This window comes from Sphaeramia orbicularis, chromosome 13, assembly GCF_902148855.1.
Source record: "Sphaeramia orbicularis chromosome 13, fSphaOr1.1, whole genome shotgun sequence".
In the NCBI taxonomy this organism is placed as follows: domain Eukaryota; kingdom Metazoa; phylum Chordata; class Actinopteri; order Kurtiformes; family Apogonidae; genus Sphaeramia; species Sphaeramia orbicularis.
This window is the reverse complement of record NC_043969.1, coordinates 46,098,264-46,123,248: the sequence shown is the minus strand read 5'-3', so window position 1 is coordinate 46,123,248 and position 24,985 is coordinate 46,098,264. Positions and strand designations below refer to the sequence as shown.

Here is a 24,985-nt window from a genome sequence, read left to right as displayed (position 1 = left end):
AACGTCGGTTGTACGATATTTATTTCCATTTTAGAAACATGAGGATTGATTAGAAGAATATTTATATTTATTCATATTTTTTCAGAGCGCTTTCGTAGTAATTATTCTACATCCAATGGTGGCGCACTAACGCAGAACAGCGCTACCGCCGAAGAAGAATAAAACAGGAGAAGAAGAAACCATTCAACGGGTTTGTGGAAAATACAGCAAAAGATTCGTGATCGCTCTATTAAACGTTTCCCTCGAGTGGATCCAAGAGGTGAGACAAACAAAGATTTACATTAAACTACGTCATTTTCTGCATTTCTTAGGCATTGTTTTTATTTTTGCCAAATTTGTTTGACCAGTAAAGGGGCTATTGCTAGCTCGTCAAGCTAACCAAACCCAGATATAGACAAATACAACCTGGTGTAAACAAGATCAGTGAAACTTACTCGTGACTTAAGTATTTAAATCGTATCGGTGACTGATGATAAATCATAGGTTATCGTGTATAGTACTGTGCAAAGGTGGTAACTACCTATTATAACGAGCGTATTCAACTGTTTCTGTAGGATTTATCAAGAAAATACAGGAGATCTGTGCACAGTTAAGAAAACAAAAAAATGTGTCTGTAGGAAAAGGTCTGTATACATTGTCTCCAGTTCAGATCGTACGGATGTTTCCTTCAGAACCTTACAGAGCCCTTATTTAGATCTGGGCCAGATGATCCCAAACAGCTTCTGTAAATCTCAGGTCTGGACTGTGATCACAGCTGTCCATCACTGTCAGGGTTTATAAGCTGTTGTTTTTTTTTCTCTCTAAAGATGATTTAACTTTATAGGCAGTGTATTTGGGATTATTATGATTCTGATGTTACTAATCAGATGTCTGATTTAGCATGGATTTAGCCATGACATGAAATCCTGACAAAAAAGTAGCTCAAATAGGAAACTTTTCATTTTTGTTTACTGAAACTTGGTGTAAAACATCAGAGGATCATTGAAGTATATCTCATATTGTCTGCCCAGAAGTGAAGAATTTTCTGAATTACTTGGCTGCTCTTTCCTCCTCACCTCAGCCTCATCATCATGTCTGGTGGCCCAGCGGTGAGGGTCAGCATCGAGTCTTCGTGTGAGAAGCAGGTGCAGGAAGTGGCCCTGGATGGGACAGAGACGTATGTCCCGCCTCTGTCTATGTCTCAGAACTTGGCCAAGTTAGCACAAAGAATTGACTTCAGCCAAGGTTCAGACTCAGAGGAGGATGGAGCTGAGGGGGAACCCAGGGACCGCGAGTGGGGCAAGCAGGAACCTGAGGAAGAAGAAGGTATTGTGTGTTAGGGTTCTATTGATATGAATCCACAGCAGATATTGATTATTACTAATGGAATATACTGACAAATGATATGTTGAACCATCTATTTGTCGTAAAAGTAAAAGAAAGTATAATTAATAGAATAGAATAGCCTTTATTGTCATTGTGCAAAAAGCAAACAATGAAATTGGAGTGGTACTTCCCACCCACAGTGCAAAAATAAAGTGTAAACATATAAGAATTTCAAAGGCATTAAAGACAATAAATACAGTTAAAAGAAGAATAAGAAGAATAAATATATAAAAACTATTATTACACAATTAAAACTGCTATTGTTATTGCACATGCCCAGGAGGAGGGGAGATTATGCATTTAGGAGCCGGACAGGCCATGGATAAAAGGTGTTCTTCAGTCTGTTTGTCCGGCTCCGTAGGGATCTGTATCTCCTTCCAGAGGGCAGGAGATTGAAATGTCTGTTCCCTGGATGTGACAGATCCCTCACAATCCTATTACAGTTTTCACATTGAACTGAAGGGATTCTAATTTAAAAATACTATCAAGTATTATCAAGTACTGTACTATCAAGTAAGTACATTTCATTTATTTATATTATTTTATAGTCTGACTCAAACTTTAGCTGGTATGAGCATATATAAATTAATCCGCCTATGTCTGTTGAGCAGTTTCAAGTTTACAAAAGTTAGGCGTACATTTCAGGAACTACTTAAAATGTACTTAAAATGGGGATTCAGCTTGGTGTTTCAATTCTGTCAGAGTCACGTGAAGAGAAACTGAAACTTTAAACTGATAGATTAGTTAGTTATTATAAAAATAAACTAAGACTGAAACTAGCAGTGAAAAAAATACCTGAAATGATACTGAACATTAGCTTTTTTCCTGCCCAGGTACTCTGAAGTTCCAGCCCTCTCTTTGGCCATGGGACTCGGTCCGAAACAACCTGCGCAGTGCTTTGACAGAGATGTGTGTACTGCATGATGTTCTCAGCGTGGTGAAGGAGAAGAAGTACATGGCCTTGGACCCTGTGTCTCAGGATCCAACAGCTGGAAAGGTGAACCACTCAGAAATGTCACTACACTCCTAAAGAAGTGGTAACATGCCTGTATGAAAACCTGAAGCATTTCATTTAGTCTTACACACATTAAGTTGGTATTTTCTCTCCATTGTGCAGACCCCACAGGTGTTTCAGTTGATCAGTAAGAAGAAGTCTTTGGCCACAGCAGCTCAGCTCCTCCTGAAGGGAGCAGAGAAGCTCAGTAAGTCAGTGGCAGAAAACCAGGAGAACAGGAGGCAGAGGGACTTTAACTCTGAGCTGCTGCGACTCCGTTCACAGTGGAAACTCCGTAAAGTGGGAGACAAAATCCTGGGAGATCTGAGCTACCGGAGCGCAGGTCAGACACCACATCACATACAGGATGATTAGTGAAATCACAACAACTGGACGACTCTTTTAACCACCACTTATCTATGCAGGATCCCTGTTTCCTCACCACGGCACATTTGAGGTGATCAAGAACACAGACATCGACCTGGACAAGAAGATCCCAGAAGACTACTGCCCCCTGGACGTCCAGATCCCCAGTGATCTGGAGGGGTCGGCTTACATCAAGGTGAGACCGAAACAAGATTTAAACAACTGCATTGTCATTTCAATGTCCCTATTCCATTTGCAAACAGTTTTTTTTTTGTGTGTGTATTTATTTTTTACTCATACACTTGTGTCTTTTTAGGTGTCTATACAGAAACAAGCTCCAGATATTGGTGATCTAGGAACCGTCAACCTGTTCCGGAGGCAGCCGAAAACGAAAGCAGGTATAGATCAAAACATATTATTGTGTTTATCTAACAGAGTAGATTATTAATGTCCTTAGTACATTTTTTTTGTCATTTCCGAATGCTTTCCGGTTTTATTTGTTCAATTCCTTTGCAGTTATTCTAGGGTGGCACTTATTTGATAACATGTAGGCAAGAGTTGACAGAACATGTTAAAAAAAAAAAAAATTTGTTATAACATCTAACAAGCATGGACAGATGTGAGCTCAGGTTTCATCGTTTCTTCTTTAAACTTCTCATCCTACCTCCATGGTTTCTGTTTGCTGCTGCGTTCAGGTACCCAGCCGTGGCATGTGAAGCTGGAGGCGGCTCAGAACGTCCTGCTCTGCAAGGAGATCTTCGCCCAACTGTCCAGAGAGGCTGTCCAGATTAAATCACAGATCCCTCACATCGTTGTGAAGAATCAGATCATCTCACAGCCATTCCCAGGTCAGACTGATACTAATGACATGTCTGTTACTGAATGCATCAAAGTGCATAATTTATAACAATTTATGGCATTTTATACTCCACTATATCTCCAGTTTTACTTTAATTGTCAGGACTCTAAACCAACTTGATCAGTGTCTTTAAATCGTCCCAGAAAATAATATAAGAAATTCTTGGTTTTCTACATTATCAATGAGATTAGGCAAGACTGTGTTTGCAGTCCTGCATACTGTTAAACAAAAACGTAAAGTTATTTTATAAAAATTAGGTTATAATGCTAGATATTAACTTGAGTATCCTTGCTAAGACATGAATTAACATTTACCCCTCCCTGTGTTAACACGTATGGAAGCAAAAACAAACACACTCACATCTACTGTGCTCCTGTCATCTGCTTTTTTAGGTCTTCAACTGTCCATCTCGCTCTGCCACTCGACGGGAGAGAAGAAAAACCATCGGGCGTCTCCAGAGAAACCAAAACCAGACGATCACCTCTATGTTCTGGAACACAACCTCCATCAAATGATGAGAGAGGTGAGGCTCAGATTGGGTGATTTTCATCTAAGAACTACAAGTGACAGCACACTTAGTTTTTCCTTTTTTTTTTTAACCTTTCTTTCAAATAATGGATATTTTCTCCAAATAAAGTGTTCCACATTAATGTGCAGAACTATTGTGTAGAAATAAAATCAAACCAAAAATGAGCTGCTGTATCCCACATTAATACCAGTAGTGTGAAGGATGGTAGAATCACTTACATTTGTCTGTCAGTCACTGAAACCTGTTGGAAAGAAACAGTGATAGACAATGGACAGTACTGTGTCTAAGAACTTAATTAAACACACATAGTAACTGAACTTGATCTTTGAAATTAGAGTTGGCAAAACTAGATGCCAGACTGAGTGTGTTTTCACAGCTGAAAGTCCAAAGTTGACGTTTTATACATTATATACATTTGGTCCAATTAGTTTTCCTTTCACATTCAATTTTGGTGCCAGACTTAACACCTTAATGTGACATATGTCTTACAATGTCCTGTCATCGTCGTCCACATGTGCTGTATCTCCTTGTGCTTGGCTTTGACTGCTTTGTAGACTGGTGTGTATCTCAGGTTGGCATGTGGTTAATCCAGATCATTTTAATAACCTCTTATGTTTTGTTTGTCTGATCTATTATCCATTAGTGTTAATAGCATTGCATACCTTCCTGTAATTAGTCTGAAAATCCAAGCTATTTTCACACCATAAAACAATATAGGTTGCCTACTGCCTGTTTTGGGTAGACCAAATATCAGCTGTTTTGGTCCGAGGTTGTCTATCTGTATCTCTGTATTCTTATGGTCTGACAGCAGCTCAAGAAAACTGAATAAAAACTGCACATTTTACTGTCAGATTCAGAAAATTAAACTACGATCTCATTGTTTCCAGTTCCACAAGCAGCAGCTGAGTTCTGTAGTGATGCCCCACCCTGCTAGCGCCCCCTTTGGCCACAAACGCTTGCGGCTGGCGGGGCCGCTGGCCTACGACAAAGCTGAAATCTCAAACTTGCAGCAGAATGAAGGGCTGCTGGAGAAGATCATCAAACAGGCCAAACACATCTTCTTACGCAGCAGGTAACTTCAGCTTTTGACCGACTGCATGTTAATCGGGTCAAGGAGACAGGTTTATGATTGAATATTCTCAGTGATGTCTACATAAAGGTCTGAAATGTCAAATATCATCAAAGGACTGATTTGCAAAACTAAATCCAAGTAAAAACGTTCATGTTCTTTATCTCCAGGACGGCACGGACCATCGACAGCCTCGCCAGCCGCATCGAAGACCCCCAGATCCAGGCTCATTGGTCCAATATCAATGATGTGTACGAATCCAGTGTCAAGGTGCTCATCACCTCTCAGGGTTATGAGCAGATCTGCAAGTAAGTACAGGAAAAGACATGATAGAGGGGTGTATGAGGGGTAACAAAGGCAGAAATAGACTCAGAATAGAAGTTATTACAGCTTATACCTCTGCAGCAGATTTATATTTAGCATCACAGAGCTAAGTTCATGCCAAAACATAAAAAATGGCCTACAATTCACTAACAGTGAGGTTTACAAGCACAAAAATACTTAGATATATTCATTACATAACTCTAAAGCAATAACATCCAGATGGGAAAGCTGCATCCCTCAAAAACAAAAATATAATGCAAGTTCAAGTGCAAGTTGCATTACATTTTCTCACAAATGTACCGTGTAATTCACCACTACAACAGCAGGTGGTTCTATGGTCAATGTAAGAACAGTTCAACCTCTGCCCAAATCAATAATGCCCCCACTTTTAAGTTTATTTTCACATATATAAACATGAAGTAATGTTACCCACATTATTATTTTTTAGGTTAAGAATTACACATTCATAGATGTACCACTCATCTTAAGTAAAAAGTGCAAGTCTTACAACTGTGAAATCAAACTGCAATAGTTTGACTGTAGAAATGAGCTGGAGCCATTACCAACATCATGTGATTCTTCAAAAATCTGAACATAAATAAATGCAGAACTCACCATAATGCCTCTAACTTGTGCAGGATGAATTACCTGACGTACATGCATGGGAAAAAAATAAGTTGTGTCTGTGAAATGTTTTTGTGTGCTTTTAATTGTTTGGTACATTTTGTATTTGCAAATCAAAATGCACCAGTTTGCAGGTTATTTGTAAAGTATGTATTTGTGTTTAGGTTTTAGCAGGAAACTGACTGTATGATGTTGTACAGTACTGTGAAAAGTCTCAGGCAACCATTAAACGTATTGTACTAGCAAGTCAAATTCTGGGATGTTTAAAGGAAGTTTGGATAAAATACATCAAGAACATTTAAGACAGTCGACCCAAGAAAGTACAAGATGTAATAAATAAGTGGAGGTCACTTCCAGTACTGACCTTTTGCCTGTAGAAGAATTTTAGATCTGATCTTTTTGTGCTTTTTTTAATGCTGTGCACACACTTCCTGCATTTTTCTGTTATCTTGTAATATTGAAACTGAGAAATAAATATATAAATTCATTAAAATCCAGCAAAGAGACTTTTGCACAGTACTGTATGTCTCAGTGCTTGGTTTAATTCCACCTGATGTTAAATGGTGCTCATAGCGTGGTGCATAGGAACATGTTGTTTCTGTAGATTTGTACATATGCAAAGCTTGTATTTTTTCTGCTTTATCAGTGTATTCTATTTATATTATTAATTGCTTTTATGTCTTCACACTTTCCTTTTTCTTTTTTTTTTCTTTTTGCTTCTTTTGCTCGTGTTTTTTCATTAGTGTTTTGTATGGAACTGAGCTATTGTGACCAAGTGATTTCCCTTGTGGATCAATAAAGTTTGTCTAAGTCTACGTTGCTTGCTTGGTGTCCAGGTCCATCCAGCTGCAGCTGAACATCGGTGTGGAGCAGATCCGGGTGGTGCACAGAGATGGGCGTGTCATCACACTGTCCCACCAGGAACAGGAGCTGCAGGACTTCCTCCTCTCTCAGGTATGATGGTGTTCGACGGTTATGGTTGTTGTATTTTTCCTGGTTGACGTTACTGACCGCAGACCGGTTGTACTTCCTGTTTCCTCCTTGCGTTGCTGCAGATGTCCCAGCATCAGGTTCATGCGGTTCAGCAGCTGGCCAAGGTGATGGGCTGGCATGTCCTGAGCTTCAGTAACCACGTGGGCCTGGGTCCGGTGGAGAGCATCGGAAACGCATCTGCTGTGACCGTGGCGTCGCCTAATGGAGAGTATGCCATTTCAGGTGAGAACATGTGAATATGTGTTTAATGTAATTGTATACTGTATGTGACAGTGACGATGTTGGATGGAGGTGTTGAGTTTACAGTTTGTCCAAGATCAGAGAACAGCTGAATGTTTTTCTGCAGTGGAGACACTGATTTGGACTCGACAACTGATTGGATGTCCACATGTCACAAATAAAGACTACAGTGACCTCACAAAACACATTTATGAACATAAATTAAGACGTTATACATCAGTTATTTAAAAAATAAATAAATAAAATTCAATCCAACCACTAAAATATGTAGGGTGGATTGCCCTAATCTGGGTCATTTTTGGTATTTCAGATTTCTGTAGTATATTACAATGTTAAGACAACATGGTAATGTAATAATAATATTAATAATAATATAATGTAAAGCTTAAGTGTCTCACATTAGGACAATTGTCAGAATATTTGGCAGTCTGTTTTCTCTCCATTATTTACCTCCATAGTCCTGTGAAAACAGTTACTACAGACAACAATTTTCCACCTGGAAAGGACGTACTGAATCATACACCACCTGATGGAATGAGGCAGAAAAAAAGATTCTCCTCCTCCTCCATTGTCCTCATCTTATTTTTCTCCTCTTTCCTCTTCTTCTTCGTCTTGTTTTTGTCGTTGTTATAAACTGGTTCAAATACTATCTGCTCAAAAATGTTATTACAATAAAAATTTCACTTTAATATAAATATTTATCTTGATAAAAGTCAAATACTCATTTCTGACTAAAGTTTAGTCCTGAATGAACATTAAAGAAACCAGACAATAACTTGATTTTAAATTGTTTGTTTAAAAACAAACAATGAAAACAACAACATGAACACAATCTGACTTATTTGTAAAACGTAAAAAAAAAACCTCAAAAATGTAGAACAGTAATAAGTATATATGCTGTTTGTTCAACAAGTAAAACAAACATTGAAACATTTTAGCTGAAAATGTAAATAGCATAATCTTTTAAAGACAAAAAAAAAATATATTGCTGTACAGATAATCATTGTGTCCCTCTGCCCTTCTGTAAGTATTACAACATAAGTGTATGAAAATGGAAAACGTGCAGATCAAAGAGGCAGCTTTACGGAAGCTGAGAAGATAAGAAGCAAAACACTTCACAACACAATAACCTGTGGAATGTGTGATGTTATCTGACTAATCCACATACTAATACTGAATATATCCTCAACCTGAAATTCCACATGCTTCAGCACAGACCCATCTACGTCAACAGAGTCATTAACGCACAGTCTGGGTTGGGTCTGTTTCTTTTATGGTTCAGTTCGGAACGGTCCAGAGAGCGGCTGCAAAGTCCTGGTCCAGTTTCCCCGCAATCAGATCAAAGAGGTGCCGAAGAGCGACGTGATCCAGGAGGGCAAGTGGAGCCACCTCAGAGGCCCCTACAAGGAGGTCCACTGGAGCAAGATGGAGGGACGCAACTTCGTCTACAAGATCGAGCTCCTCATGGCTGCGCTGACCCCCTGTCCTTAGACCCAGCATCGACCCACAGCCGCACACAAAGATGTTTACATCAGGGGTGTCGAAGTCATTTTAGTTCAGGGCCACATTCAGCTCAGTTTGATCTAAAATGGGCTGGACTAGTAAAATAATAACATAATAGCCTATAAATAATGAAACTCCACGTTTCTCTTTGTTTTAGTGCAAAAAATAGCAGTAAATTATGAAAATGTTAACATATTCATGCTATCCAAACAGAAAAGATGTGAATAACTTGAAAAAAATGAAATTTCCTACAAAAAATAAGTGCAATTTTAAGTTATTATTTACACGTACATTATAGATTGGATCCCCAAATGAACAAAACGTTTAGTAATAGGCAGAATATTGTTAAAATTGCACTTAATATTTTAAAATTTCATATTTGTTCAGGTTATTCACATTTTATTGTTAAAGGATAGTTTATTAATGTAAATATTTTCATAATTTAATGTCATTTTTTGCACTAAAACAAAGAGAAAAACTTGGAGTTGTCATTATTTACACACATATTGTCATATTTTTTTCACATTAAACCAAGAATAAAATTTGGAGTCATTATTTATAGGTTATTATGCTACTATTTTTTTTACTTGAGATCATATTGTTCTGTATGTAACCCCTGAACTAAAACCAGTTCAACACCTTCAACTGTTCATATCTTCAGTGTAATTTTTGAACTGTGCAAATTCATCCCAGGGGCCGGATAGGAACCATTGGTGGGCCTGTTTTGGACCGCAGGCTGCATGTTTGACGCCCATGGTTTATGTGGAGCTAAACGTCACAACACGGGACATGTGTAAAGTACTAGTGAAAAAGGAGAGGGTCTGTTTTCTGCAGATTTAAAGACAAATCTACAAAATGTGAAACATTACTGGCAGCGTTGGTTCTCTGTTCACTTTTTTGATAAAATAAAGTATCAAATGCATTAATGTCTGCAATGATTTAATACAAAATAAAAAGAAAAGCTGTTTGTATCTGTTTACAAGTTGTGGCCTTGGAGTTGTGTTTAGTGATGATGTGGAAAACTTTTAATAATGAAAAATGAAGTCTGCCGTCAGTCCCACATACAGTCGCGGAAAAAATTATTAGACCACCCTTGTTTTCTTCAATTTCTTGTGTATTTTAATGCCAGGTACAACTAAAGGTGCATTTGTTTGGACAAATATAATGATAACAAAAATAGCTCATAGTAGTTTAAGTTCAGAGCTGATATCTATCCATTTTCCATGTTTTCTTAATAATAACCAAATCACTTCAGGTCTTACATCAATATCTATGGCATTGTACTGACAAAAACAGTGCTTTTAGGCATTCCATGTTTTCTTTTCTGTCTGTTTTAGTCACATGATACAAACAGGAGTTAGTACCTGATTACATAATTATTGTTTTTGATGACTTTTGATGGTGTAATAATTTTTTCCGTGACAGTATTGCAGTTTTAGCCTCTAATCAGAAAAAGAATCCATTTCCATTACTAATGAAAACCAATACTTTACTGATGTTCCTGTTCACATGCAGCCTTTAACCCTTTAACCCCTGACATGTCTGTGGTGATCGTTCTGAATTTATCATTTATTTTAAATATTCATTCAAATTCAATCATTTGCTCAGTAAGAAAATTTTCAAAATGTGCTGATAGAATGGACCTTGCTCTTTCCATAGACATCTGAGCATGCTCAGTGCACCCCAACTATCTTTGTAATGGGGGGGGGTAAAACACAGAGAAGTGAGGGAGACTGACGTTTTGTTTTTTGGTTTTGTTTTTGTTTTTTTTTTACACTGTTTTCCTTGTTATTTTACCCTTTTTATATAAATATGTAGTTGTTTGCTGAGATTTATATACTCTCTAAAACACCTGCATTCTCCTACAGGGTGGGGAAGCAAAATTTACAATGAACATTTAGTTGTTTTTTCTCAGCAGGCACTACGTCAATTGTTTTGAAACCAAACATATATTGATGTCATAATCATACCTAACACTATTATCCATACCTTTTCAGAAACTTTTGCCCATATGAGTAATCAGGAAAGCAAACGTCAAAGAGTGTGTGATTTGCTGAATGCACTCGTCACACCAAAGGAGATTTCAAAAATAGTTGGAGTGTCCATAAAGACTGTTTATAATGGAAAGAAGAGAATGACTATGAGCAAAACTATTACGAGAAAGTCTGGAAGATACTATTAAAGAAGAATGGGAGAAGTTGTCACCTGAATATTTGAGGAACACTTGCACAAGTTTCAGGAAGCGTGTGAAGGCAGTTATTGAGAAAGAAGGAGGACACACAGAATAAAAACATTTTCTATTATGTACATTTTCTTGTGGCAAATAAATTCTCATGACTTTCAATAAACTAATTGGTCATACACTGTCTTTCAATCCCTGCCTCAAAATATTGTAAATTTTGCTTCCCCACCCTGTAAATCTCCGGTACCTCCTACTGACATAAACAAGTGTAAAATGATCAAAATCTATAAATAAAGATGACACAAATCATTTTATAAGAATAAATAGAGTATATTTCCCCCAGTTTCAACACTCCTACATTTTTACATTCAATCCAGTGTCAGCAGTGAGTTTTAAGTGTATTTCACATAAAATGTAAACATAGTACAGGTTTTCACAACTGTTTCTCATTATTAACAGGACATGGTATAAGTACAAACATCACTTATATTTACATCTAAGTTTACAGTCTGTCGTTCTGTGGCTGCAGCTGTGACAGTGTCTTCATTCAGCGGTAAATCAAAGAGGCTGCAGCTCCGTCGCATCATTTTCTACGTTAAACAGAGAAGAACGAGGATGTCAGTAAAACACAATAAAAACACAAGCAAAACACAGTAGCAACAGAACAATAGTCACACAGACTAACAACACACCCATATTTATACTCAACAGATAAGTTTAACCCGCATTCACACCCACTAAGGCATGGTCATTCACTTCACACAATGAGTCATCAGAAAGAAGAGACGCTGAGTAAACATGTGTCAGACAGTCATGTCACATACAGATGGTTCCAATAAAGCCAAAGCCTGCAACATGTTCCTCATAAATAAATAAATAAAAATAATAATAATCCTCATTCATCACTTCCAACTCCGGATTTACCTGCAGATATTCTTTCATCTACCCTGCAAAAGAAGGATTTAAGTAAAAAAAAAAAAAAAAAAAAGGAAAATTGTTCTTATTTTTCACCTAAAAAGAAAAATATGTATGAAATGGCATTCAATTTGATATGAATCTATTTTTATTTATACAGTTGGAATTTACTGAGTTCTGTCAAAATTTAGCTGCAAATGTTTCAGCAAAATGGAAAAAATCAGACTAAGCTTCTGGTCCCTCAATTTATGACAGTCATTTAATATTATTATTATTATTATTATTATTATTATTATTATTATTATTATTATTATTATTTTTATTATTTTTATTATTATTATTATTATTATTATTATTATTATTATTATCATCAAAGTGCTTTTCAACACAACAACAATAAAAGAGTAAGAGTACAGTAAAAACAACTTCAATAAAATAATTAAAAACAATTCAAAAATAATTCTAAGTTTTTGATCATTATTTAGTCAAGAGTTTGGACCATTTGATAAGCTCAGCTCAATCAATAAATGATGTATTTGGTTTCATTAAAATATGTCTGGTTGTGAAATGTATTTACTATCTGAAAATCTTAATGTGTGAATTCTTCAAATAAGTTAAAAAAAAAAAAAAAAAAAAATTAAATCAGCATCATCAAGAAGTCAGAACACTCATTTAAGTAAATATTTTTTATATCAGTGTTTATTTTCTTGTATTGAGCAAAAGTTTTCATAAAATGTGAACTTTTTTTCCCTTTTAAATCTTGAAGTGATTAAATTCATATGATAGTTTTAAGAATTCGAGCTCAGCTAATTCTGCCAACCTACATGACAGATGTGTTTGCTCAAAACAAGAAAAAGTGATCAAATTTAAGAATATTAGGGTTATTTAGGGTTGTGTTTGGGTTATTTTCAGATAGCCAGGTATATTACAGTTTTTGTTTTTTTGTTGTTTTTTTTTTCAGTCATGAAAGTCTGGCAGCAAATCGACCCCATGGTCCAACACAGACATGTGTTACTGTACCTGGCATCTGTCTCCTCCGCCTCCATGCCATTATTTTCCTGTAGGCTTTGTCCAGGAGCCACATGGTCAACATGAGGAGAGCAGCCAGACAGGCCAAGGCTAAGGCCGAGACGGACAAGTACTGAAGGTCCTCATACAGAACCTCTGGAGGACACAAAGACATGACAGCATGTCCATGCAGTTATTATTCTACAACATGTTTCCATTCAGCATTTTAAAAACAGATATTAAGACTTTTTTTAATCATTATGTGAAGATGGAGTCCACATTTTATGGACTATATTTGGAGGTTGGGTATAGTTTGTTGTTGGTTCCATCCTTCCTTCCTTCCTTCCTTCCATACCCACCTTTCCTTCCTTCCATATTCATCTCCATCCATATTTCTTTCCTTCCTTCCTTCCTTCCTTCCTTCCATATTCATCCCCATTCATATTTCTTTCCTTCCTTCCGTCCAGCCATCATCCATCTATCCATATTCATCCCCATCCATCTGTACTTCTTTCCATCCATGTGCTTCCTTCCTTCCATATTCATCCCCATCCATATTTCTTTCCTTCCTTCCTTCCTTCCTTCCTTCCTTCCTTCCATATTCATCCCCATCCATATTTCCTTCCTTCCTTCCATTCAACCATCATCCATCCATCCATATTCATCCCCACCCTTCTGTACTTCCTTCCTTCCATCCATATCCATCATTCCTTCCTTCCATATTCATCCCCATCATCTCTATTTCCTTCCTTCCTTCCTTCCTTCCATATTCATCCCCATCATCTCTGTTTCCTTCCTTCCTTCCTTCCTTCCTTCCTCATCCACTCACCATTTACTTTAAGGACAAAGCCTGTGTCCTTGCTGCTCCCTCCTGTTTCTATCACAGTGATCACATAGTATCCTGCGTCCTGTATCCGAAGGTCTGACAGGCCCATGGACCCGTTACTGTAGGCCTGAACTCTGCTGCTGTAATCCGCCGTAACGTTGGTGTACATCCCCGGCTGCCAAATCCCGATGGAGCGGCTCACCACTCCTGACATGAAGGTCCATTGTATTGTCGGGATCCCGTTACAGGTGACGTCCACCGAGAAAAACACGTCCTCCTGCACTGACCTGGTGAGGCTCCTCTGGGGGGAGTGGATGGAGATGGCTTCAGCTTTGAAAGACAAGATGATGAGGAGATGAAAGGATGCAGACCAGTGCAATGTGTTTAGTGGAGAAACAATCAGTACAGAACTTCCCAACAAACACAGAGACTCAGACTATCCTTCCATAAAGACCTTTAAAGGGTCTTTATGTGGAATTTACACTTTTAACACTTAAAACATAAAATTCAATTATCATTAGATTGTTTAGAGTGAAGAGCTGTGAAGTTCTGCTGAAGACGTCAATGAATTGGACTGTAGAGATATGAACTGAATCTATTTACACCAGTGGTTCTCAAACTTTTTACAGTGGAGTACCCCCTGAAATAAACTTTTTAGCCAAGCACCCCTAACTCTCAATTCAGCATTTGTGATAAAAAAAAAAAAAAAATAGGCAAAATTTGATCCAGTGCCAAAGGTGTCTGTTCAAATTTTCAAAAACAACATATATTTACAGTAATATCTAAAAAAAAAAAAGTAAAGTAAATCTTGTGTGCAAAATATAAACTGAAAAGTACCCTTTTTTTCATTGATAAGAAAAATAAATAAATTGGTCATTAATTAATAAATTAACCTTTCATCAACAAAAAATTATTACTTAGCTACTCAAATAAGCTCATTTTGAATAACATAAAATATAAATGTTCTTAGAATGTTACCAAAACTTCAACAAGATAATTGACAATAAAACTATTATATGAATGTATTTATTGTGTTTTATATTTCAGCATTAATTCTCAATATTTATGTTGTATTCTGTACATGATGACTCATTTAATGTATTTTTCCCAAAAAATTTTAAGTACCCCCTGGGCTTCTTCCAAGTACCCCTGGGGGTACGTGTACCCCACTATGGGATCCCCGATTTACACTGACGAGCCGGGGAATTTATGTGACCACTAGAGGGAGTAGTGAGTCACTCTGTCGATGTCCTATGGTGATGAAAACTAACACCAGGGGGCTTTGACTAAAACATCAGAAAGTGACCAGATGGGATGAGAACCATTAAGAAACAACTTTTACAGCCAAAGAAAAGAAGTGACAAAAACAGAAGCTGTTGTTTTCTCCACTGGACTCAGATGTAAATGAAGAGAATGGAGTTTGATGCTGAAATGACAGCATTTCTTCGACACGGGTGAGTTTGATTCTGAGGCTTATGAGGGTATAAAGTTATTGTGTCATTGTATTTCACTGTCCTGTGTGAAGCATCTTGAATTGCCTTGTTGCTGAAATGTGCTATACAAATAAACTTGCCTTGCCTTGCCTTATGGGATGTTCTGATCTTTGTTAAGCTGTTGTTTGGTGATCCACAGTTCAGACTAAACTGTGACAGTTCTGACCTTGTTTGTTTGATTCCAAACAGATCTTTAGTTCAGTTATTGACAGCACAAACCGAATGGAAAACAGAGGTGATTTGTGGTTTTACTGTGGTTGTTTTCAGTCTGAAAACAGAGCTAAGCTAACAGAGCTAAGCTAACAGAGCTATAATGTAAACTATCAGCTGATGCAGCACATGAAGATTATAAGACAGTGTTATTTTGAACAACTGTCAAAATGAGCATATATGAGTTTTATTTTAAAGATGAAAACTTGATGAATCCATAATACAGATGTGTGGAAACAATTAACTTTATACTTTAGTCACCGAATGATACAGTTTATGGATATATAGCATTGATTCGTTAGGGGTTTTGGTCCTAAGTGTGTTCTGGTACCAGACTGCCCCTGCTGGTCAGCGTTTGGTAAATTCATACTGCTTAGAACAGCTTTAATGGAGGTAATATCACTCGCTGATTCATATAAATATCATGTTATGGGAGAGTAATGGCTTGAATCAGTGAAAAACTGCCAAATACTTTTTTCTGGTAATAATCATAAAACAAAATGGAAGAAACACTGAAATGTAATGAAATGAGGTGTGTTTTATTGGTCCAGTATAGTATTAATATTTGCTCCATTAATTGCATAATTACGCATGGATGTAACTCATTTATCATATATTATAGATTACATGCTTGATTATAGACTGTAGTTTATCCAGTACCTTCCATGTGATGTGATAAAAAGAAGAGATCAACTTCATTTGATTGCATTTTAACCCGTCCTCTATTTTATATCAATATTTTCATGTAAAAAAAACATAATTTTTTCAATCGGTTCCATGTTTGACAGTGATTGATAACTTAGCTGAGGATTTTTCACAATTATGACACCCTGATGTCGTTATTCTCAAAATTACACAATCAGATGAATCTATATCTATATCTATATCTATATCTATATCTATATCTATATCTATATCTATATCATAGATCATAGCTCGGCTGACATGATAACTCTTCAGAAAAGGAATCTTTGGTTGTTCTTTCTAATCTTTTTTGTTTATTTCTTCAGTCTGTGCTCTACAAATACAGACTAAATGGGGACAAATGACGATATATGAGGCCAAAGTTTGTACATGTGGTTACTTTTCAAACACTGTTAATGTTTAACCTCCGTCAGGTGTGTCGCAAATAAAACTCAACCATCAGAGTGTGTATGACACAGTCAGGCTGCACAAAAAGAAACTAATCCACTTCATTGTTTTCGGAGTATCTTCTCACACAGCATGTTGTTATTACTGTAACACAACCTGAAATGTGTTATTCTGGTGTCTTTGTCAAATTACAGGCTGCTCACTTAAGGTATAAAACCAGTCAAACGGGCTTCCAGGCACCAGTTTGAGGCCTGGTGTCTTTTTCTAGCCGCCCCTCATTATATATTTCGACTGTAGTTTGAGCGGGGGATCTGGTTCTGCTGGTGGTGTTTGTTTTATGAAGCACATGGAAAGAATTTAACCTGAGAATACCAACACTGACTAAAACCCAGGTCTGTGTGGGAAAGGCAGCCTGTCCCTTTGGTTAAACATCACAAGGAAATGATAACGCAATGAAACAGTCATGATTCACAGGCTGGACTCTTACTAAGGAATTGTACTTAAGAATAGTACACAGCTTACGAAACCATACAAGACTTAAGAGACAAGAGTTTTTTCTGTAAATATGCTTTTTAAAGTGACGGATCATATGTCAGATTATGTTCTAAATATTGAAATAATGTAGTCCTAATTTTATGGAAAAGTTTCTGGGAAAATGTCGTTGTATTACGTGTTTAGGTAAATCATAATATATTTGTTCATAATAATATAAAGCCAGAAACCAAAGTATTTAATAATAAGTATCAGGCATATTATAGTATATAGTATAGATATGCTTCAACTTGGAAGATTAGAACTGTTATTAATAATTTAAGGAGAAGGGGTGGGAGTTTATAAATTATGCTCCTTTTCGAATATGTATTATATGTCTTATATCTTATGTTTAAGTGTTTTGTTTAGTTATTTTCTTCTGTTTTAACATTCATATTCGAAAAATAAATACATCAATCAATCAGTCAATTAGAATGTAAGCCCTTTTTCTATATATTTGATTGTAACTGTTCAGCCTGAGCGTATTTTTCTATATCTGTTATTGTTTAATAGTTTTCTTCCTGTATATTTGTACTTTGTAACCCATGTGATGTTTTATTATGTTGGTCAGATGGAAATTAGCTCCTCTGCTAAATGTGGTGCACACATCTTGTTCTTTGTAACTAATGCCAGCACACACTGTCCTGTAACTAACTAAATAAATGAGAACAAAAAAAACCCATCACTTTCAGTCAAACAAAACAATAAAAATGCGTTACAACATCTAAGCTTACACTAGGTGAGTTTAGATCCACTTGTTTTTTTCATATTTTCAATTTCCACATGAAGCTGAGTGGAAACAGCAAAAATTTAAGAAAAAAATTTAAATGTTACAATATTTGGAAATGTGGATGTATCAGTAAAAGATACATACAAAGAAGTGTGAGAGAAAAGGATTTAGCAAATGATGTGTGTGGCAGAATAAGAAAACTGCAACCATCACTTGAATTAATAAACAGCAGGGGTGTCCAGTCCTGGTCCTCGACATCTACTATCCTGCATGTTTTAGATGTTTGTTGAGTTGAGAATCTTTAGCCTCATAGCATAACACTGGTCAACAACAAATTTATTGTTTAAGTTTTTTGAGCTGATTTAGGATAATTTTGGTGTGCTGAATCCAAAAATCACATTCATTTTGCTCAATCAGGTCAACTTTCTGAACTATGCTACATATTGGCTTTTTAAACATTTTTGCTTACATTTATGGGCATTTTCACATCATATGATACAAAATTCTTTCATATTTCTTGCAATAAACGAGTTCTGAAGATTTCACTTTTGCCAATTTATGATTAATGGTTTTTTTAATATTACAGGTGAATGAAATGGCTTCGACTAGAAGATCTTGCAAAAATAAGCCTGACGTATTCTGCTACATCTGCGGTGAATACACCATTGTACCTAATAGCAATCAAGTGATCAAATGATTTTTTTCTCTTAAAACCTATTTTGGGTGAGAACTATATAAAAAAATCAACTGATAAAGTCACAAAAATGCTGAATATCACAATTTGACCAAAAATATGATTTAGGCAATTATGCTATGAGGCTAACAATATGGAATTATTAAAAAAAAAACAAAAAAAAAACAAATGTATTGAAAGTCATATCTAATCACGTATTGGTGAACTTTTCTTGTATCTAACGAGGCCCTGAAACCTTTCCTTAAACCTGAGAACAAAAAAGTTTTACAATGCTGCTCCAACTAGATGTTTGGCTGCATGAAATACACAGAGCAACATTTTTGCCATTTCTACAAGTGTTGACCGACAAAAGCTTTTCATTTAGCAGCAGCACGATGCAAACATGTACGATAAATGCATCTCAAAAGACTGATACTGATGATGTTCATTTGGTGTAAAGTCAGGATAAATGTTTATTTTACTGTTATTTTTTTTTGTTTCCAGTGAGTTATTATTTAGTTTACAGCAGTGTTTCCCAATTTTTTTTTGAACCAAGGCCCACTAATGGTATAATGAGCCTCCTGCCACCCCCCCATCCCCCCAAAAATTTGGGACCGTGGAAGGGGGGTGATATGCGTCTATTATGCAACAGACCTGGGTACCACCCCCACTGACAAACACTGTAGTAGTCGAACCGCTTGCATTTTGACATGGGTGGAATCTGCTGCATCCTTGTACTAATAGGCAATGAGTCCATGATTTTTTGTGTGATTTTTTTCCCCCTCCCATCCTGTGCCCCCCCAGTTTACAGCATGTTCAACAAATCCAGTTTTGATTAAGAAAAATACTCTGTCCTGTGTTGAGGGCATACATGTTTTTTTTTTTTTAAGAAATCTATCAAAACCATGTATTTATGTCAATATCATGTAAGTTTTATTTTCTTTTTGGTCAGTGTATTTATCATATTGTCATTGCATTACTGAACAATCTGATTAATGTCAATATCGTGTTGGTCTGTAAAGATTTAATCATTACACTTAAATGTAATGTAATGTAATCTGCTTCACATTCATAACAAAACAGAATTCCAGTTGAGTCAAAACATAATAATGAGTGAACTTTAATTGATTGCCATTCCAACATTTATTTCATATAAAGTAGCTCCTTGTTTTGGATAATCCCTTATGGTCCAACTAAAGCAAAAATGAATTTAATGCAAAAATATGGGTCATTTATCAAAAACTAATCTGCCAAATTGTCTCTAAAATGTCTTGTCAGAGAGATTTCAAATACCGTGTCTCATGTGAATAATTCAACAGATCGGTCCATGTATCTGGGACGTATTTTGGGATTAAAGTCAAATCTCAGTTATGAGTCATGTTCATAGTTTGCAGGTTTTCAGGTGAAGCATCTGTTCTCAGAGCTGGTCCTTCAACCTGTATCTGCAGAACTAGGGAGGGAACTCATAATACTTTATTTATACAACATATCATTATTGATTCTGCTTATCCTTATCAATTCCCTTGTTGACTAATGATTTTTTTTATTTTTAGAAAAGCTCATGTTTTCTGCATCAGTTCAACCTGTTTTTGGAAGAATCATTTTACAAACATTACAGTCACCACTGCCATTATCTTTCGTTTTTGTCAAAGTCATGTCAAGTTGACAGTGTAAAATACATAACAATGCCGTAATATATGAGTATTTTATATAATTGTTTTATATTTAGTTAAGACTGACATTCCTTCCTTAACTAATGTAAATTCAGAAACAAAGTGCATCTGTTATATATTGTTCTGAGGGAAGACGAGTGTGTAAAAAGTGTATTTTTACCTCCGCCAAGGAGGTTATGTTTTTGCCAGCATTGGTTTGTCTGTCTGTCTGTCTGTGTGCAAAATAACTCAAAAAGTTATGGACGGATTTGGATGAAAATTTCAGGAAATGTTGAAACTGGCACAAGAAACAAATTATTAAATTTTGGTGGTGATCGGGGGGGGACACTGATCTGCCTTGGCGGAGGTCTGCGCTCTCCGAGTGCTTCTAGTTGTTTCTATTTTGGGTCTTGAGCTGCACTTTAAGCACTCCCTGCTTTGGACTTTTTCTTCTTCTCTGCCATTATTGACATTTTACAGCAACATAAACACAAGCCTGACATCATTTTACGATTCACAACCAGAGAAAGAGTGCTGATAAGATATTTCTGATAGTGAAAGCAAATATTAGGCTTCCTAAGGAGATGTACTGACTTTGAAAGAAAATAACGGCTGAAAGAAAACAAATGGACGTTTTATGGCGAATGTGACGTTCAGTTGAAGTTACTGATTGACTACTTTGAGCCTGATATCCATTTCAACAGTTATCCAGTTTCTAACAAAGTCAAGGATCAGCCGTTGGAATTTTCCTATTGTTGATAAAAATAAAGACGCCCTCTATCCACAACTTTAAACCTGCCAGCATCAGGAAAAGGAACTGATAAACTCAAACATATGATTCTATTGTTTTGGACAATGTGGGATCTGTTCAAGCCTCAACTCCTGAGTAAAGAGTAAAGTGTAAAGAACAGTTAGAAACACCTCTGGAAAGCCCACATGGATGGCATGTGTCCTGTTGCTTACCTAGGTGGCACATGTATAATGTGATGCTGAGAAAAACAGCCACGTCCTGCACATCCCAGAGCCTGAAATGCCACATTAGAATCCCAGAGCCATGGGTCGAACAGCAGCAGAAAATCTCCTCCAGATGGTTTCACATTCTGAAGGATACTCCTCTGCTTTATAAGAACAGGTTGTTGTGTTTTCTCCGTCTGTCTTCGAGTCCGTCTGAATGCTTCCTTTCCTTCTTCGTTACCTGTGTAAGTCAGTGCCAGCCAGCCCACACCTATCAGACAGGTTCGGCCAGAGATTACTCAGTAACATGTAGGTCTGACTGATCGCACACACCCACACAGATACTTGAGAGGCAAAATCTACTGAGCAAACACATATATCCTTCTCAATTTACCCTGCACCACACCCCCTTCTGCTCTACAAAACCCTGCCTGTACAGACAAAACAAAATAAGAGCAGGATATGTTAAATAACCTGGTATCCATGCAAGCACACACCTGGTAAAACGTGTCAAGCAGGAAGTACATTTTCACACGTATGCACAGGAAAACACAAGCCCTCAGAGCAGACCAGGAGTAAACAGCCTCTTCAGGTTGGAAAGCATATATAGGCAACAGGTGTCACAACCACACCAGCCCTGGGAACTTATAGAACTGTTCTAAGTCACTTAAACTTCTTAATCTCCCTTTGGAAACTTGCTGCTGAGGATGGCAAGGCTGACACCTTTTGACTGGGAGTGACATACATGACTTAAAGGGGTGAGGATTAGTATTTAGCCCCAAGGGAAATCATTTGCAAGAAGAAATAAAACTTGTATGTCAAAGGTTGCTGCATTTTTTAGACACCTAAGCCTGGATTGAAAGCTGCAGTAGAAAGAAATCAGGGGAAAAAACACTATAATTTGAGATTTCAGGTCGAAACCAAAAGAAACATAAAGCTAGATGAACCTGAATGGAGCTCAAATATCTCAGTTATAGGAGCTGCCGTGTTGCTTCTGTGAAGAGGAGCAGTAGAGTAGCATCTGACTGAATCCCCTACCTATCTGACCGACTTTCACTGGCAAAAATCTAACCCGTAACAGAAGATCAACCTTTGTATGAAGCCAAGTCGAGACGCTGAATTCCTGTTTTAACTCTTTCATGCATAGTGTTCACTACAGTGGACAGTTACTCTACAGCTTTACTCTTGTATATTCATGGGTTTTGTTGTTTTAGTTCCATATCAACCAACACAGTGGACACTTATGCATCATCTCATAAACTGCAATTCATACCATTATTGTAACTTTGCTGTTCTTGATTGGTTCTTGAGTGGAAATCAATTGTTAATATTTATTTTTTGCATATTATCTCCATGACGTGAGTAATAACTAGTATTAGAATATGTTAAAATGTGAGAAAACATCAGATTAGCTGCATTAAGCATGGTTTTATTTCACTGTTTTCATATCACTTTATGATTTTGGGGTTTAAATACATGTTTCTTTGCTTCAAGAATAAAATTCATGGTGTAGCTAAGTGGACATTTTTGTAACTCCATGAAAAACAGGTTGATTTAAAAAAAAAAAAAAAAAAAAAAAAAAAAATCAATCACATTGTTCTTTTTTCATGCCTAAAGGGGAATAAAAACACTCAGGAAAAAAAAAATCTTGATTAAGGTTCTCATAATTCATGCATGAAAGGGTTAATGCTGACAAATCATTATAGATTTTAGGCCAGCGGCGAAAAACATATGTGAGGATTTAATTGAAGAAACAGCTGACTGAACTAGTGTAAAGTAATTAGATTAAAGCTGCTCTGAAACAAAAAATGCACCAAGAACACTAACTAAAAAGACATATCTGGATCAGAAATTATAGAATAATATGTATAAATATTATTGTTACCTACTGTACATTTAATGGTTATGTGCTGAGTCCAATCTGAGTCTGCCTTTCTACAAGATTACATAAAAATTTACCTTTCTGATTTTCAAGACACTTGGTAGAATGGTAAGAAGTGGGTTAAAGATGAACCCCTTGAAGGAGTGATAGTTTGCTTTTTTTTTTTTTTTTAATGGAATTATGCATTTTCAAATATTTCCCTGTGGTCTCCATAAACTGTAAATGCTCTGTTTGGGTCTGAATTCTTCATTAATTCAACTCCACAGGTCCATCTTCAACTTTATTTCTGAGTAATGACACCAGAAAGGTGGTTTGGAGCGCTGGTCCTTTAAATGCAAATGAGCCACTTCATGCCCCACCCCCTCCTCCTGGAAATGCTTTTCTCTGTCTCCCAATGTGTGATATTTAGTGATATCTAGTGGTGAAGTTATAGATTGCAGCCAACGGAATACAACCTCATTTACATTGGCTGTTAAAATGTGGAAGTTGGTAGAAACAGGGTTTATTCTGTCTACTGTGGACGTTGTTATTCTCACATATTACCATCTAAACTGATCCACTTTAATTTCAGTACCAAGCATTATTACTTTTTGTTCATATGAAACTGATCTGCAGTTTACCGACAGCACTTTTCAAATGTAATGATTAATGATGTTTCATTCTCACTTTAGACTGTAACATTCTCCACAGGTTTACAACAACTCACTGTCATGTTGTTTTCTTCCTTGTTTTGTGACCACAAGGATAATTTTAGTTTATTTACTAGTAGCTCAAGACGTTTTTATTTAGGAAAGCTTTTGGTTGATGGATTTATCCTTTTTATTTACTTTATGAAATTATTTTTATGTTGTTTTATTGCATCCATTTTGTGTACAGCACTTTGTGATTTTTATCAGTGAAAAGTGCTTTATAAATAAACTTGTCTTACTTACTTGTAAATATATTAACACTTGTATTGGCCAAGCTGTAGGATGTGACAATTTGGTCTTTTTTTTTTTTGACAAATGAAGCCCCTGTAAAAATCAATACTGTATGACCATAATCTTGCAGCCATTGTTTGGAAACTGTTAAAGCCTGTTTTGATTGTTTTACGTCTGTTCAGTGTCTGTTTCCTCTGGTGATGAAGAGCTCCCCCATATGTTCAGAATGTGGCATCACTAAATTCAACTGGAAGCAGGAAATACAGCACTGAGGGACAGTTTTTTTTATTTTCTGGTTTTCACTCTAACTCAATCTTAGGATGAAATTGGTTTCCTCATCTTTCACAGACACTCATTTGTGTTTTTATTCATCTGGTTTTTGCTTCAGCTCAGGAAACAGTACACATTAATAAATACTGTTTTCATTTTGTCATATTTTTCACATTTTCTTATTTGTGCATTTACTTATTCCTTCTTATTAGGTCATTTTTGTGTTATTTATCGTCTACACATTGAATACTATTTTTTTTTTTTTACTGTTTTTATCTTGTTCTTTTATATTGTTTTTGTTCTGTTACAGTTTTAGTTTTGAGGCCTTTCCTCTGCATTTCACATGGTTTTGTTCAATACTGATGCAGTTAAAGACAGTTCCATAATCCACTTTGGGTTGTGACTATAGACTGTATACATAGTGGACAAAGGTTTTTTTTTAAATCCTGTATTGAAGTCAGTATTTTGTGATTTGGTTGTCACTATGACTTGACTTTTTAGTGCCAGAAATGACCACATTTGGACAAAATGGGCGGAGCTATAGGAACATGCTAAAGCTAATGCTAATATTACGTGCTGGCCCCCTGGTTGGTAAAACTGTAAGCATTACCAAGCACTTCACTGTTATTTACTGTCATTTGGTAGACAATGCAGCTGTCTGCCAGGAAAAAATCTGTAGTAGTAAATAAATACAATCTCAACAGACGTAAAAGCTTTTATTTGATTTTAAATCTGATTAACAAAGGAATAATTAAATTACACACAATGAAGGATCCAAATA

The 24,985-nt window shown here is 36.4% G+C and overlaps 2 protein-coding genes across 3 annotated transcripts; one reads left to right on the top strand and one right to left on the bottom strand.

Moving 5' to 3' along the window:
• Positions 1-129: 129 nt before the first annotated feature.
• On the top strand, positions 130-8,995 carry med17 (mediator complex subunit 17). The gene is made up of 13 exons (XM_030152915.1): positions 130-259; positions 1,061-1,305; positions 2,199-2,362; positions 2,483-2,702; positions 2,785-2,921; positions 3,042-3,123; positions 3,421-3,573; positions 3,977-4,107; positions 5,001-5,185; positions 5,353-5,490; positions 6,967-7,084; positions 7,186-7,345; positions 8,646-8,995. The coding sequence occupies exons 2-13, from the start codon at positions 1,071-1,073 to the stop codon at positions 8,852-8,854; spliced, it is 1,932 nt and encodes a 643-aa protein (XP_030008775.1). The 5' UTR covers positions 130-259; positions 1,061-1,070; the 3' UTR covers positions 8,855-8,995.
• Positions 8,996-11,297: 2,302 nt separating this feature from the next.
• On the bottom strand, positions 11,298-21,682 carry vstm5 (V-set and transmembrane domain containing 5). 2 transcript variants are annotated; one of them, XM_030152917.1, is made up of 5 exons: positions 21,607-21,682; positions 21,142-21,403; positions 13,801-14,127; positions 12,984-13,127; positions 11,298-11,638 (listed from the first exon to the last, which is right to left on the bottom strand). In XM_030152917.1, exons 2-5 carry the CDS (start codon positions 21,215-21,217, stop codon positions 11,607-11,609), a joined length of 579 nt encoding a protein of 192 aa, XP_030008777.1. In that variant the 5' UTR covers positions 21,218-21,403; positions 21,607-21,682; the 3' UTR covers positions 11,298-11,606. The 2 variants fall into 2 exon arrangements, with proteins under 2 accessions (XP_030008777.1, XP_030008776.1); XM_030152916.1 differs by lacking the exon at positions 21,607-21,682 and having other exon boundaries at positions 21,142-21,530.
• Between the last annotated feature and the right edge of the window lie 3,303 nt (positions 21,683-24,985).